The sequence below is a fragment of the Pseudorasbora parva genome, chromosome 25, assembly GCF_024679245.1.
Source record: "Pseudorasbora parva isolate DD20220531a chromosome 25, ASM2467924v1, whole genome shotgun sequence".
NCBI lineage: Eukaryota > Metazoa > Chordata > Actinopteri > Cypriniformes > Gobionidae > Pseudorasbora > Pseudorasbora parva.
The window spans coordinates 7992249-8010128 of NC_090196.1; the positions used below are offsets into that span (position 1 = coordinate 7992249).

The following is a 17880-nucleotide window of genomic DNA, read 5'->3' on the forward strand; positions in this document are numbered from 1 at the left end:
TTTCACGTCACTTCCGGTGGTTTAAGACCAGCGTTTTCTTCTCCTTCTGATTATCTTTTCTCTTCTTTCACAACTTTTAATGACATGTTTAAGTCACAGCTACCTTAGACCACAAATAGTAGACAACAAATAACAAAACTAAATAACCCTTTACATATATATATATATATATATATATATAGTGAGGAAATTTTCCCACTTAGAAATCATGGAGGGGTATGAAATTGTCATTGTAGCTAGAAATATGACAAAATGATCTGAATTTAAATTGTATAAATCTGAATTTTTGACAAGTGTAATCTAACAAAATTGAATATTGCATTTTACATAGTGCTGCTTTGAAATTGAACACATCTGAAATGTTTTTTGTCGAAATTGTGTAGACATGTGTTTTCAAACAGCAGATATTTTGTTCTGAATTAATAGACTGTAAATATTCAGTTTTTAAAAACACAGATTCAAGATTTCATATGAAGAAGAAATTCAGATCATCAAATTCAATTTTCTAAAATTCAAACCACAGAAATTCAGATCTTACAGAAATTAGGCCAGAGGTCATCATCAGGGAAAGTTAGTGGATGTCAGAGAAGTCAAACGGAGCACCGTCTGATCATTTCATTTCCTATTTGTAATGGAATAAAGAGAAGATCAGACAGCCCCTTTATACTTTTTTGTTTATTTTGATTAATGCACGGAAAAAGAGATTTCGGTTTGATTTCTCATTTTTTGTGCGTGATTTACCAATCGCTGATTAGTGCAGAAAATCTAAGCATTTGACATCACCTGTATATATATATATATATATATATATATATATATATATATATATATATATATATATATATATATATATATATATATATATACATAGGCCTAATAATTATACACAGAACAAAACACAAACTTTTATTTCAGATGCAATTAATCAATTTGACAGCACTAATATATATTTGCAATTTTAACAAACAGGAGATACAATAACACACAAGCAATCTTTCAGACAATAAACACGTTTTCTATATTTCAATAATAGTCAACAAGATAAATTATATAAAGAAGAATAAATATAAATTATATATAAATTGAGTAAGATTATATAAAATAACCAATCGAAAATAATTTCCCAAAAAGTGTAAAAGAAAGAAAGGAAAAGAAATTGTCACAAATTCTAGATATTTTTAAAGTTATCTTTACAGACACTGAAATTGTATTAAGTAGCCAACAAATTCAATTCTTGTTTGAAGATAAAAACGTAGGGTTTGCTTTTTGTATGTTTACATTTATAGGTATAAATCTTTCCAACAAAAAAGGAGGGTTATACAAAAACTTGCTTTAATTAGACATATTTTATTAATATAAACCATAAAAACAACGTGTCTATCCAAATATGAAATAAAACAAAATAATATACATTAAAAAAAGAGATCACGAACATTACAATCCTCCCCGCAAAACATAAAATAATGTATTGACTTGTTCAGGCAAAATAAATATTGAAGAGTTACGCAACATTGTTTCTCTAATGCCAACGCAAGGTGTCGATGTAGATCCATTAAACAGTTCAGCGGTCCGTTTACGCAACTAAATGTCGTTTTTATTAACATCCTGCCTTTTTTATAGAACTCACATTATATATCACAAATCTGTTGACAATAAAACACAAAAAAGACGCGAGAAACGGAAGAGACCGTGACTAAATGTGACGCGTGCGAATCTAGCAGGTAAATCCCGCCCGCACGTGCGCATTCGCCGAGGCTCGCCGTAATGTAAACACTTTCGCGCGTTCTGATTGGACGCGGGTTGTGTTCACCCGAAGGCCCCGCCCACATCACGGCTGATTCTCTCCTCCCACTGATGATGGCCTGTCCCAAACACAAGACGAAAACAAATCGCACATACAAAGGGACGTAAATACTAGCGGGTGCTCTGTTAGCGACGACTTGATCTGGTCATCTTTCCAACCTCAGACAAAGATGGTTTCTCCGGTCACTGTGGTGAGTATGTTACCTCTTTTCTCTATTCAGGCTTTTTCATTTAAAACACACATAGGCTACGCATAACCAACACGATCTATAAAGATATCAGTTAAACCGAAATTGTCACTGCATATGCATTCATAAGTTTTTGAAGTGCTCATTTTAATTTCCTAATCATTGCTTACCTCTATCAACCACTTTCCTTTTATATTGTTTCTCTCATATAATCATAAATATATGCTTTTTTTGTGTGCCTTATTGTTTTTAAAGGGTAACAGTCTGCACGCTGACATCACTGTTTGTTTTATATGTGTGTTTTTGTCCATGCATCCTTGAGTCTGTTATCTTGGGAGTAACAATGAGCACGTGATTATGCCCAGCATGCTCGTGTTTACTTTACCTCTACGAACCATGTGCTATATGATATGAATTGCGCTGGTTTATTTATGCAAAGATGCCATTGATCTATAATTAAATGAGCACAGTGCGGTTGACTGTGCATTTCCCCATTTTCTCTGCTTTCATCTGCTTTCAAAGGGCTTTATTCAACCGAGGCACTCGTGACAGACCTTTATTCCTCTTTCATACAGACAGACGCATGCACTTTGACTGGAAAAGAGAGTCCAAAATCCCAGTCCTTGCAGTTTCTCGAAATGATCGAGTTTGCAGTTTCAGCAAAACCTTTTGTTTAAAATGTACCCTGTATTTGTGTGGTTTATGACCAACTTAATAAAACCTATTCATATGTTCTCATGTTATTTTTCATAAATGTAAAATCGGGCATGTTGTCACCTATTATTTTTTAAAGGATTAGTTCATTTTAACATGATCATCGGCCCTCAAGCCATCCTAGGTGTATGTGCATTTCTTCTTTCTGATGAACACAATCAAAGTTATATTAATAAATATCCGCTCCCAAGCTTTATAATGGCAACGATAGGGTCCATTGAGTTTGAAGCTCAAAAAAGTGCATCCATCCATTATAAACGTGCTCTGCGAGGTTAATAAAGGCCTTCTGAAGTGAATCGATCAAGCTTTGTAAGAAAAAATATCCATATTTAATGCAGTTCAAAATGCTTTAGCTACGTCTAACGTAATTGTCGCACCAGTTACGCACAAGACATTTGGCAGAAGCAAGATATTTTACTTTATAAAGTTTTAAATATGGATAGATTTCTTACAAAAACCCCATTGCTTGGAGCCGCGTGAAGGACTTTTATAATGGATGGATGTACTTTTTTGGCCAATCAAACAGTAGTTTGATATTATTATATGTATTTTTTTACATTTCATAAATTGTTTTGGGGTTCATATATGTTTTACTGTTTAATTTTTATGAAAAATGTAATAGGCTGTTGGTTCTTATTGTGACAACTTACCCCATATAGGTCTGATTTCACAGACAGGGCATCGATTAGGCCTTAGATCATTTAGTACATTTAAATAGCTTTAATAAACATGCCTTGAAGAAAAAAAAAACTCAATTTCATAATTTAAGATATGTCAATACAAGTTTGTATCAGTTAAAGGCACAATATGTAAGATTTCTGGATTAAAATATTCAAAAAACACTAGAATAATGTTATTTTATTGACTTATGTACTTACATAATCACAAAGGTTTCCAAGAATGTTTAAATCCCGATAAATAAGCAATTTTATCTAGGACACGAACCTTGTCTGTGCGTCGCCCATCAATGACATCATAGCCGCGTTACCCTCGATTTCTGGTTTTATTTTGTAGAAACCATGGAAACCAAAGACGCTTTAATATATTATGTGTGTTTTATTAGACAGGTGAGAAACTGTTAATCAACAGAAAAATAATCATTGTTATTTAGCTCAACACAGTTAGTCTTATTGTTTAAATTTCGTTTTCTTGATTTACCGCGAGTACCATGTTTACCATAACTAATATCGATCTCTTAATGCAGAGCGAACACTCGCATTATAACAACTTTCAACACACTCAAATGTATCTAATATGATAAACAGAGCTACTTTTATCCCACATATACTCACGCATAAACGTATAAGCGGAAGAAGCAGAGGTTCTCGACCATGGCAGAAAAAAAAGCTCCTTATTCGTTTTGAATAAGCGACCTATAGCAACGAAAAATGTGGCTTCAAGATAGCTCAAATATGCATTTCAATCTGGGTTTAAGCAAATGTTGTGCTTGGGATAGCATGATTTGGACTCAATTTTTAGTAAATAGTCATTTAGGGGACACATTTCTCACAAGTGATTTAACATACAATTACTGGGACAGTCCCACCAGCACGATGGTTATAGTGAATAGATCATTCTTTGTGAGGTTCAACTTTCATTTACCAGCCCAGATTTATAAGCACAAAGCTTTACCACCTCCATTTTTTAAGAGCTGCACCTCAGGTCTGCATTATAAAGAGCTCATGCAGTGTGAATACCGTCTCTTCACATCAACTGGCTTGAAATTAGAACTCTCTGTATTTCAGTGTGACCTTTCTCAGACTGCGGGGTACACCAGAATCTGATTAAAATATACGCTTGCTAACAATAGCCTTTTTCCACTTCCCCCACGGGCAAAGACTCAAGCTACAAATTCCAAGACTAAGCCAAAACCAACTGACATGGACTAAGAAGAGGATTAGGACAAGAATATTTTTCCCCCTTCAGTTAATATAGGTCATTGTAGCCGTTGTGTGGTTACACATACTGTTTATAGATACTGCTAAGGCCGGATCACACCAACAACGATAACTATAAAGATAACCATATTACCGCCCACACCAGCGGCTATAGTTCTGTTTATTCTAAGCTCATGTCTGTCGCTTCAAATTCTTGAGTTTGTTACTTCAGGATGGATTCTGATTATCGTTCATCAGGATAAAATCATTCTAAACGTGATTCCATAAGTATTGTGAAAAATAACTAAATTAATTGGTTATTTTTTATTATTATATGTAAGTAGTCACACAGAGAAAAAAGGTGTCAAAAGGTCAAACGTTTAGGGGTACAACAGCTTGTCCCTGGGGCAGTACCCTTAAAATAACCTAGTAGTACCTTAAAGTAGCACGCCAACTTTTTGGGACTTTGGCTTATTAAGTGTATCCCCCAGAGTTAGATAAGTCCATACATACCATTCTCATCTCCCATAACTTAGTCTGGCGCACACCCCTGCTAGCCTAGCTTAGCACAAAGACTGGAGGTATATGGCTCCAGCTAGCCTACTGCCCAGTAAGTGACAAAATAATGCCAACATTTTCCTATTTACATGTTGCGATGTGTATAGTCACAGCGTTAACAAATAACAAGGTTACATGAGACACAGTCATCTTATAAACATACATATACGCCCAAAAAGTTGGTGTGTTCCTTTAAGGGACATATTTGTAATCTAAGTAACACACATATTTGTATATATTTGGACATATTTGTAATCTCTTCCCCTAAGATTTGTAGTCTTAATTTGCAACTGTTAGGAGTAAAAAAAGGTGTAATTTTTAAGGGTACTTCCCCTAGTGACAAGCTGTTGCAACCCTAAAGGTTTGACAGTTTGACACCCTGAAGCAGAGGTGTCCAATCCTGCTCCTGGAGGGCCACTGTCCTGCAGAGTTTAGCTTCAACAATTAAACACACCTGTACCAGCTAATGAAGGTCTTATTAGGCATGCTAGACACTTCCAGCAGGTGTGTTGAGGCAAGCTGGAGCTAAACTCTGCAGGACAGCGGCCCTCCAGGACCGACTTTGGACACCACTGCCCTAAAGGTTACATTTTTGGGTGTGAATAATATGTTAAAATATTAGCAGGTAGCCTTCAAATACTGTTAAATGAAATAAACATTAAAAAGCAAATAAAAAATTAGTACAATTAAAAACACTGAAACAAATTACAGGTAACAGAACAAGTACCAGGTCTATTGCACGGATCTATTTGGACATCAGAATTTTATATATTTTTTATTCTTTTTTGTCTCGTCACAGTTTCTGTGTTTTAATCCCTCATTTTAATACAGTGGTCACTCCCAAGCCATGCAGTGTGTACTTTATTTTTGTTTAACTTTATTAAAATTACATACAGGGTTATACACAGAAAGCGAGCAAAGAGTGCTTCTTTTATGATCAATAGCCCCGTTTCCACCGAAATAAACCAGAACTATAAAGCACATTTTTCCTCACAGAACTGCTACTGTCTGCGTTTCCACCGCAGTCTAAAGCCAGGTGCACACTGTGCGATTTTTTTTTTTTGCCACGATTTGGCCGTCTGAGACAAATTTAGCAAAGATTCCTCTGATCCTAGGCTAAAATCTGACGTCTTTGGTCGTTAGTTTGACGTGTTCACCGGCAGCCGATTAATGAGCGCTGCGATCAAAGTTTACCTCAGACGAAATTCTGCCAGTGTCAGAAGATTTGGCACACAATCCTGTAGTATGCCTTCTCCTACGACGACAGTCAAATATCTCAGTTTTTCAAGACAAACTATGACCAAAACGAGAGCCAGAGATTTCTTTGTAGCCGTCATTTTAGTCCCGCGTGTAATGCAGCTCACCGTCACCGAACGCGTCATTCATTGATGATATAAAACTCCGGACGAGTTTTCTTGCGCGGATCCGTTTTTAGCGTGCCTTCACTATCGTACAGTCTGACATTAATGCCAACTGAGATCTTACAGTGTGGCATGGCTTACATCGATTCCCATCGATTCATGTTCGTACAGTCTGACAAGGGACATTCGCAAAGGATTTTGAAATATCGCATAGTGTGCAGGACCCATAAAATACCGTGAAGATAAGTCAGGTTACGTTGGACTGCGCACATTGACTTTGCAGTTCCCACTGGATTTCGTCCTTCGCAAATAATCGTAATAAAGCCTGAACCTTATCTTCTGTCGTATTTTCTAAACTCCATTGGTGATTTCAATACCAAACGACTCTTTGGCCGGCTACAAACTAGCTGCGTGGCCGTCTTTTGTCCGTTTTTATTTCGGCTCCTTAACAGGTTAGAGTTTGCACACTGCCTGCTCAAGCCACGCCGAAATTGCGTGCATGTTAGAAATAGAACCGATGCCTATTTTTCACACAACACAGAAGCGTGTTGGAAGCATTTCCAGGTAAATTATAAAATAGAAAAATATGTTTATATGTCATTTTGACACAAATACATATAAATAAATTATGAAATAAATAATTATAGATTTTGAAATATTGCACCTGTCAATACAGAACGCAATATTCTGCATATTTATATATAATATATATAGCATATTTTGCCATCAATACTGCAGACGATTTCTTTGCTGTATCAGTAGGCTATATATTTATGTTTAACATAGCAGCAGCACCGTGTCAGCCACGTTTCTGGTGTGCAACGCAGCCAGTGTGTAGCCCAGGTGTAGCCGCTGACTGTACGGACCGAAACAGACTTTTAGGTTGAAATACAATGCTAGGTGAGCTCAATCAATCAGCATGTTCAGTGCCCAAGTCCCACCCCCAAAAGTTCCCGAACTTACAAAAGTACTACCTCGTGAGCAGGGCCGTTTTGAGGTGGAAATCTTTACCCGGAAGTTTATTTTGACCCCGGTTCCTATGATCGAATCACACCCCTAAGTGTCTAGTTCCTGAAGAAAGTTCCCGCAGTCGAAACGTGGCCAAAGAAGCTGATATCACTTCAGTCTCAAGCCTATTGACTGAGTGAAAACTCCTGTTATATTCTTTACTGCACACCAAGAGCCAGATTTACAAAACAAGGCAAAAAAGCACAGATTGGAGTGGACAGTTCTGTGCATGATCTACTGACAACGCACAAATTAAAGAACAGATGCATCCAGATCATTTCCATTAATAAATAAATTTGTTAATACTCCCATAAATTTGGTCTGAAAGGGAAACTCCTACAAAGGTAAATGTAATAAGGTCAGCCAAAAAAATAACTATCTAATTTTTCACTGTGTGTCTTTAGTTAATCATATAAGTAGTTTTTTTAACGCCAAAAGAGGGAAGCAAGCCATTAGTAAATCTGTCCCCTATATCTCTTATTTACATTGTCTTTATACTTAAAATGATTTGCAAGCATGAAGAACTCTTGTGTGTTAAGTGGATTCTGACTAACTTAAACACCTCCGATTGGCCATTGCACCCATGGACTCAACAAGCATATCTGTGATTGGCTACTATACTCAACAAAATATGTTGTAAATAGAAAACCTTTGATGCTCTTCACAGAGCGCTCACACCATTTGAAAGAATTACCAATCAGCAGATACCGAATTGACCGGGTACTCAATACTCGGTGCAGAAAGACTGGTATGTTGTGTTTTTAACATTTAAGTATCAACTTGCTACCACAGCACCAGTACTTTTGACAACCCAACTTGAGAATATGATAACATCCAGTTCTACATGTTCTAGTTACACTTAAGCTTCTGTACGAAATCTCTCCGCTCTTTGATGGCTTCATTTCAGGAATAAACTTAATTGTATTTATGACTAATATATTAAATGTCTGAATGTCAATTAAAATGTCAAAATTTCATCCTGAAGGGTGTCGAAAGATGCCCAATTATTCCTGCCTTGTTTTCATGGGACAGTAAAACTCTGACATATTTTCTTGGGCTTGGTATCCTTCTGAGATTTAGCAATTGTCAGATTTTATTCATGATATCTCACATTTCCTAGAAAACACATGGATCACATTTCAAGTGCTTCATGTTAAGTGTTTTCATTACCTTCAGTTGTTTAGCTTTTAGACTTTCTGACTCACATGACAGCATGGGCGTCAGAACCATTGTGTGTGGGTGGGACAAGACCCACCCACTTTTACCCTGACCGAGAAACACTTATTATTAAACACATGTTAGATGCTTTATTTCCACCTTTCTAATATATACTCAATTTTTATTGAAAATAAATACCTTTCTGATTTCATATGTGATGGGAAAAGGGAGTAGAGCGAGTGTGGCAAAAGGCAGATTCGAACCTCTGATCGATTTGTGTCAAAACTTGAAGCCATGCGTCTTACCGCTACACTACTGCCACGGTAAATAACTCAGTGATTTTCATAATTTTGTATGGCTCAATCAATCGTTTAGTAAACGCTGGTATATTTGTATTTAATGTAAATATGGCATCTGACATTATTCTGATAATAACGTTATTCTTAATTCTGAGAGAGAGGACCCATCCACTTTTTATTTGCTTCTGACGCCCATGCATGATGGTGTGTTTCACTTCCCATGAATGCATCTTAAATCTCTCTTTTGTCCTACAGGTCAAGAGCGAGGGTCCAAAGCTCGTTCCGTTCTTCAAAGCCACTTGCGTCTATTTTGTTCTGTGGCTACCCACCTCAAGCCCCACCTGGTACAGTGCCCTCATCAAATGCCTGCCCATCTTCTGTCTTTGGGTTTTTCTGCTCGCTCATGGCATCAGCTTTTTGGGTGCCCACTCCAGTGCCAGGAAAATCCTGGCAGGACTTATTTTTTCAGCTTTGGGTGACGCATTTCTCATCTGGCAAGAACAAGGCTACTTTAGTCACGGTGAGTTATTTATTTTGTGTTGCTTTGATTTGATTAGGAAAGATATTTGCTATGTGTGTTGATGAGGAGGGAAATATATATAATTATGTTTAAATTAGTGCAAACTGTGGTTTTATGCAAGTCTCAACTCTCAAGCAAGAACGTTCCTGAATTCCAAGCCTAAACTATAATGCCTGATTTAGCAGCTCTTGTACTGAGAAAGTAGTGTAGAGGTTGAATAGGGTGTTTTTAGGTGAGGGTTTAGGGTTGGGACAAACCATTTCTTACCAAAGATTCCCTTGGGAACCACAGAGTTACTCAAGTTTTCATTTGGAACAAACAACCGGGTTATGGAACCAAGACTGACATGTTTCTACATATATCCTGTACAAAATATATTTCTGTTAAATTATTTTATTCAGAGGTGTACAGTCCTGCACCTGAAGACCTTCCTGCAGAGTTTATCATTAACCGTAAACACTCACATCTGAACCCACTATTCAGGGTTTTCAAATTACTCGAAAGTTCAAGCTTGGTGTGTTGTAGCTCAACTCTACAGGAAGAGGGCCCTCCAGTAGCAGGTTTGGACACCCCTGCTTTCATTGAATACTCAATTCAATTGTATTTGCCTTGACAGGACTGCTAATGTTCGCCATCACCCACATTCTCTACTCTTCTGCCTTTGGGATGAAGCCCCTCAACTCAAGAGCAGGTCTGGTCATTGCTGTCATCTCCGGCCTCAGCTACACCCTTCTTTACCCCTACCTCTCTGGACCCTTTACCTACCTGGTGGCCGTTTACATCGCTCTCATTGGCTTCATGGGATGGAGGGCCATCGCTGGAGTCCAGCTCACCAATGACCTCTGGACCTGGACTAAACTATCAGCCTGCCTCGGAGCCGTCCTCTTCATGGTATCTGACCTCACCATTGCCGTCAACAAGTTCTGCTTCCCTGTGCCCCACTCTCGGGCCATCATAATGGCGACCTATTATGCAGCACAGATGTTGATCGCACTGTCGGCTGTGGAATGCCAAGACGCCGATACGTCTTGGAAAAGAGCTTGAGAAACTGCACCTTAACCAGCCTTCTCCTAATGACTCAACAGCTGCACAGGTTCAAGTTCCACTTCCTGAAACTTCTGGTCCACCCACAGTTTCCCTGTCTGAGCATGACTGGGATATATTGGTTCTAGATGAGGAATTGCCAGTTTAAAACCATGTAAGACCAGACCACTGGGGGAATTCTTTCTGGATTCATGTACAAGGTTTGATAGTCTTGGTCTGTAGCCTCTTGACTTAGTCAGGTCTCTTAACATAGTTCCCAAGTCTCAAAATACTGCATTTAATTCATACATTCCTCTAGTAGTACCAATGTTGGTGTCAAGAAAGGAAATACAGTTTTAGAGTTCTGGTTACTAGATCCTCAATATACCCTACTTCCTTACCTTAGTATCTTCTCCATTTCAACCGGGACCACCCCAGTGTCTTCTCAGAGGCTCTGATATCTTGTCCACTTTTAGATAGTCCTTGATGGCTTGTCCTTTGAACAAAGAGAGAGTCTTGAGGGACTAGTTTTTAGCTGGCACCTACTTTCTATAGTTCTGTTTTTTCTTAGGGGCATGTTTCCCCATCTAACCGTAGATTTCCCAAACATAATGAGAGATTAGCATGAAAACTATTTCATACTTAATCAGATATGTTAGCCTAGTGCTGCTGTATTGAAAATCAATGCACAATCATTGCTGTAGTATTGTGAGGTATACCTTAATGCGCATCCTGTGTCACTAACACATTTTAAAGTGTGGATTTCAGTAGTGCACAAACATCCATGCATACATGTGCTGGAGTAGTTATCATGGCTCAAATAAGCCATCAAGCCCAAATGACTGCAAACAGTGCTAGCGTTGTCTCTGGATGAGGCTATCCTTCCCTAAGATATGAAAACAGAACAGGACACTCAAAAAAGGGAAGGCAGTCTCTTTCGTTGAGGTTTTTCATGACAGTGTCTGTTATCTTTTCCTTAGGTTTCTGCCAAGTCAGCAGCATTGCTCAATACCTCTACCACAAGGAAACAGCAAATAAGTACAAGCTGTACTGTTAAGTTTGTCTGTATAGTATCAGATCATATTTGTAAAGAAGGTGAGATGTCAGATGATACGCATGTATTGAGCTTCCAACCACTTTCATTTATCTTTTGCCAGTAGGAAGCATCTAACTCAAGGAAAAGTAGGAAGCCCTGTGGTGGACGAATATACTTCTAAATCGTGTGCTTTAGATTATGTATTCGATCTGTAAGCCAGTAATTATTTTTAGAAAAATAATTCTCACTCTTCTCATCTCATTTGCATCTATTCCTTCACCTGAATATCTGTGAATATTTCACAGCGGGATCGAGTGAATATTTCACAGTACAGTGTTCTTTTTTCTCGTTCGCTGTATTAGCTGAATCACATGCTAGAGTGAATCACAACATGTTCATAGTCATATTTCAATACAAATTTTGAAAAAGCATATATTTTGCATAAAGAAAATGTCTATTTTAGGATCATGTAGGAGTTATTGCATTGTTTTAATGGCATTCCCGTGAGCGTAATGTGAAAAAATAGCTGACATTCCTGTAATGCACCCAGACATTTTATTTTTGTTCATAATTTCATTATTCTCTATGAGAATTTACTGTGAAGACCCATGTTTTTTTTTCCCGCCGTCCAATTTTTTTAGGGTTTAGGGTCCAATTCTCACTATTACGTACGACATTTGCGTCAATAAACTCCAAATTGCTGCTTATTAATAGTTAGTAAAGTAGTTGTTATATTTAGGAAATGGGTAGGATTAAGGGATGATGCAGAATAAAGCATTAACCTGTGCTTTATAAATACTAATAAACAGCCAATATACTAGTAATAGGCAACTAGTTGAACCCTAATTGGACCCTAAACTAAAGTGTTACCTTTCTTTTCTCTATGGGACAACAAATACTAAAATCAAGTACTTTAGTAATCACATTACGTTAATGGTAATTCATTTGTATAATTAATATAAGCTTAAATGAAATAATAAATATCATTATCAAAAACTGGTACTAAACTAGGCTTATTTTATTTATGCAAAATATTTGAAAATACATTTTATTTTTTTAATGACCTGGACATTTTTCTGACAGGCTTTGTGAGGCAAATAGCACATGTACTGTATTCATCATCAGTTGATTTAAACTGATCATTGTTTAATTCATAAATCTCAATAAGGGATCATCAGCTTGATCCTTCACTGATGCTAAATGAGGGAACCGTCAGCCATGATGGAAAATACTGCTTGGCGTGATATGTGCTCAGCTGTTGTACCCTCAGGTGCGAGTTGAAATGCGCTTTGAATGCAAACACAGCGGATCACTCAACAGTGGTCCATTTTTATAGTAATATGGCATCCTCAACCTGGTCGTGTTGCACAGGATAGCAACATCCAGTGTGTTCAGCAAACAAAACATTGTTTTGTGTACAAAAAAAACAAAACATTCTTTGTAAGATTACATTTGAATTCAATGACTTTTATTTTGCTTTTCAAGTAAAACAAGTTTAAAAAAGACTTTCATATCAAATTAAATAGGGCATCTACTCTTCTCTATGGCCTATTGCATTCAGCATACTGATACGCACATACTATCGCTATCAACACGCATTCACTGCAGAGCCCTCGAGAAACAGTGTGGCTATTTTGACAAATTTGCTAAATGCCGAGTTTCATAGGTTGCCTAGGGTCACTCTGTCAGCAAAACATTTCAGCATTGCTGAAAAACCGTACATGATTTGCAAGGTCATCAAAACATCAGAGCCATTGTGTCCCACACTATGAATCAGCAATGTGTTTTGAAGGTCTGCGGCAGAAAAACATTTTAAGTGAAGTTATATATATTATTGTTTGTATGATGGTTTTCATGTAAATAGTTGAAAAGACCCCAGGAAATGAATGAACCGTTCCGCCTAATCACATTTGAGGGGCGAACACAGATTCTAGTTCATTCTCATAGTAAATGTCCTTGTTTGATGGTGGTCTAAATGCCTTTAGAAAATCAATATTCCTTCTGTATGTTTAGCATTTCTTTTCTTCTGTGTTTAAAATCTGCCAGATGGTTAGAATTCGACCTCGCCTGGTCTCTTCCTTCTCTATTGTGTAAATGCGAACTCCGTAGAGGAGAACAGGTGCCTTCTGTTTCCCTCACTGAAGTGCTGTCTTTTGAGAAGTGTGGAGATGGTCACTGGCTCGGGGAAGATTTCCTTTCCATCTGGCTTTGCTTTAGCTTGCAACCTTATTCGAATGGCAGTGAGCGCGATCGTTTTACCCCCTCTGTCAGCACTCGGGTGTTTGATGCTTTTGTGTCGATTCAAAGGGGGATGAAACCGAATGCTGGGTATTCATTAGGTTCAGTATTGATGACCGTGTTTAGGTATAGCAGTCGTGTTGTTGAAGATAATTAGGAATAACCCACTTGTTTCACACCGTTGAGGGATGTAAATATCTGCACTTTTCCATTTTATCTTTGTATAATTTCCCTGATTATTCTCTTTATGAGCTTGAAGCCTGAAACATACTCTACGCCAATGCTGGATGCAATTACTAAAGTCGGATTTTGCGCAGAACTGCATTCTGAAATGCAGGTGACAATGTGTGTGTCGCGTTCTCCGCGTCAACACAAGGGGTGCTATAAACTGTGTTCCTTTACGGTCAGGTTTTTATTTTATTTTAATTTTTTATGTCAACACTTTGAAGAGCATCCTATGGAAGCTTGTTTCCGCCACAGAATAAAAAAAGGTTATTGCAACCTTTTTATCTCACAATTCTAACTTTTTTCTCACAATTGCAAGTTATAAAGTCACAATTGTGAGTTATAAAGTCAGATTTGCGAGATATAAAGTAAGAATTGCGAGATATAAAGTTAGATTTGTGTGATTTAAAGTCTGATTTGTGAGATATAAAGTCAGAATTGTGAGATATAAAGTGAGATTTGTGAGATATAAAGTTATATTTGTGTGATTTAAAGTGATTTGTGAGATATAAAGTCACAATTGTGAGTTATAAAGTCAGATTTGCGAGATATAAAGTAAGAATTGCGAGATATAAAGTTAGATTTGTGTGATTTAAAGTCTGATTTGTGAGATATAAAGTCAGAATTGTGAGATATAAAGTGAGATTTGTGAGATATAAAGTTATATTTGTGTGATTTAAAGTGATTTGTGAGATATAAAGTCAGAATTGTGTGATAAAAAGTCAGATTTGCGAGATATAGTTACAATTGTGAGTTATAAAGTCAGATTTGTGAGATATAAAGTCAGAATTGTGTGATAAAAAGTCAGAATTGCGAGATATTAAGTCAGAATTTTATTGATATAAACTCGCAATTGCGAGAAAAAGGTTGCAATTATCTTTTCAATTGTTTTATTCTTCGGCGGAAACGAGTTTCATTGGCATCTTACTAAGTCATTTAGTTAAAGTTAATCAAATAAATGGCATGTTTAAAGCTAGCTACTATAGCAAACTTTATAAACCAAACTTTAAAGATTACTGAAACAATTATTAGCATCCTCACAATGAACAATAATGTTCTGTACATTATTAGCTCAAACTTCAGTCGTAGTTGTCACTTTAAATGCTTGAGCTCTTGAAAAGTGGATTCTGATTGGCTGTTAATGTTTTTATCGCTTATCAGCTGAAAAAAAAAATCACCCAGAAAGTGATTCCAACAATGCCTTTGCTATTCTCATAGAATGATTATTAAACCATTATAGTTTTTATCCTTGGTGTGAGTGGGCCTTAATAACACATCTGCACTTGCGTACAGTATTTTTCTGGCCTTACGGTGGTGTTCAGTACAGTTTCATACCCGGTAGTTCTCAAAGATTCACACTTTTCAATCTTAAATTAAGATTCTGTCCTTTTGCATCATAAGGCACTTTCAAAATACTCCCTTCATAGTATTGTTGCAGGGTTTTTCCACTAATATAAAAGCTTTGTTCCTAAACCTAGTGAGCTACTGTCTGCTGTCTTATTCAGCAGCTGTGATCTCCGATGTTAGACTGAACATCAGTGACTGACAGGAGTCTTGCGTTAGCATGTTGCTAAGCTAACGCAATGGCATGTGATAACGCTCACAATAGACCTTTCTTTTATGTATTATTAACTAGTGTTTATCAATGTGTTTTCAGTATTGAGTGAAATTTAAATATTTATAACTAACATTTCTTTTGAGTCGTCCTCCATCTTGGATTTTTCTGGGATTGCAGTCTCTCTAAAGGATAACTGCTGTGCTGCGTTAGCTAAACGAGATATCTTACAATATGATGGAGGCATCTGTGATGCCTCGAAAATGCTCCCTAGGTAGGTAACTCACTAGGTTTGAGTATTCAGACGTTATATTTTTTCTCTCTTATTTATTCTGTTTGTTGTTTTTGCTTTAACACACACCTTTTTTCCCCCTAAAATCTGCTGCAAACATTATCACAACATTACCAAGTTTGCTTTATATTATTCTGTATTATTTCTGCCTTGTGTAGTAGAGTAGTTGATGTTACTAATATAAAATATAGCATAATCCGGGTTGATTCCATCTAATGAGTGCATATAAATCCAGTGTAATAACATTATTATTTACCATAAATGACTGTAAATACTGTCCAGTACTAAAAGCTCATCACAATTATAGTTAACAAAAAAGTAGAAAGCATCTAAGGCTGACCAAAATTGTTATAGTTTTTTGGAATTGAATATATGTAAACATTTTATGACTATGCTGTATGTAAGGCAGTGACAATACTTTGGTAGTGAAAGCTGTGTGGTTGTGATTACAATCTTTAAAAATAGAAATCCTTGAGGAGGTTTTATGGTCTGAAGTCTGTGAACAATATTACTACATAAGGGAAACGCATATTTATTGGAGTACCTCTCTCTTGCTATATAGCATATCTATATATTTTTACAGTTGACCCGTAACATTGTGAAGTTACCATTATGTTGTGAACGAATGCTGTTATTTTTTGCTGAGTAGATGTGAGGTCTATTCAATATTTTGCCTTATTGTTAATTTCCATTAGGTAAATTCCTTTCGTTATTGTGTTAAAGGACCATAGTGCTCCTTTACTATAGTGATACTGCTATGAATGTGATTCAGTCCAAGAAATAAATGCAACTGCAATGCAACTGAAAACATGTTTTTGTCTTATTATTGTCAATTGCAATTTGCAGATGATAAATTCTTAAAGGGACAGTAATGCAAGTTACATAATCAGATTGAATTTTTCAAGTGATAAGAAAAAGTACCGCATTTAACATAGCAAGATAAAAACAGTGAAATGCAAACTCAGAATATTACGCAAACCTGTAATAATTAAATGTTAAATTACAAAATAAATAAAAAAACACCTGATGTAATCTAATTAATCTGTCTCTTTTGTCTACTTTCAAACAATTTCTTCAAGGGGAGGGTCTGTGGGCGGGTAATGTATGGGATTTTTCAGATCTTTTGATCTAACGGATGAAATAAACTAAACGCTCCTAGAGATAAGAGAAAAAACATACGGAGAGCATCAGCTTTCGTTTCAGCTCTGATTGCTGCATGACGACGTCTGATTCGGTAGCCCCGCCCACCAACTCATGGAGCTGATCGGATCACGCTAGCCATTAGCAATATACATGCTAAAGAAGATGTCAAGATATTGTGGAAGAAAACAGTCGCTGCATAAGCTTCCTTCAGATCCTAATATTAGGAATGTGTGGTAGAAGTTTGTTTTTAATGAAGTTCCAGCTCACGTGCGGAAGACTATACGCATGTTCACTTCATTTCACCACGGGATCTTTTGTAAACAAATCAGGTCAACACTGAATTTGCAGGCATATTGAGATTAAAACACAATGCTGTGCCTTCTATATTGAATCCGACAGGAATGGTGCAACACACTTATGTGAGTAAAACGTGTTTTTTATATGTGATAGTATTGCATTTTTACAGATCGTTTTGATTATGACAATTGGAACTATATCTTATTAACCATTCAGCGTACTCTAAAGTCACTGGTAATTTTTTGTGTGCTGGGTTTAGTGTTTGTGACCTCAACAGACTAAATAAAACAAAGACATACCGTAATTCCTGTTTTTGCGAACGATTTCTTCCTTTAAAGGCACAATATGTAAGTTTCGCCACTAGAGGTCACTTATTAAAAACAAAGTCATAGCTTATGCTGCCTTCACGTGCTATCGGAATTATCGTAAATATGCGTTTCTGAGGTAAAAATTGCACATGAAAGCCCTCTGATGTTGTGTTTACCACTGGGAAGTTCGGAAATAATTTTGATACCCAAATTCCCGAGATGGGCGTGGATTAACCTTTAAAAATGGCGGATGGGAGACGAATTTCTGCTGTGGCAG

At 36.8% G+C, this 17880-nt stretch overlaps 1 protein-coding gene across 1 annotated transcript; it reads left to right on the forward strand.

Moving 5' to 3' along the window:
* The first annotated feature begins 1808 nt into the window (after positions 1-1808).
* Positions 1809-16896, forward strand: tmem86a (transmembrane protein 86A). Its single transcript, XM_067435689.1, has 3 exons — positions 1809-1994; positions 9222-9486; positions 10103-16896. Exons 1-3 carry the CDS (start codon positions 1974-1976, stop codon positions 10528-10530), a joined length of 714 nt encoding a protein of 237 aa, XP_067291790.1. The 5' UTR covers positions 1809-1973; the 3' UTR covers positions 10531-16896.
* The last annotated feature ends 984 nt before the right edge of the window (positions 16897-17880 follow it).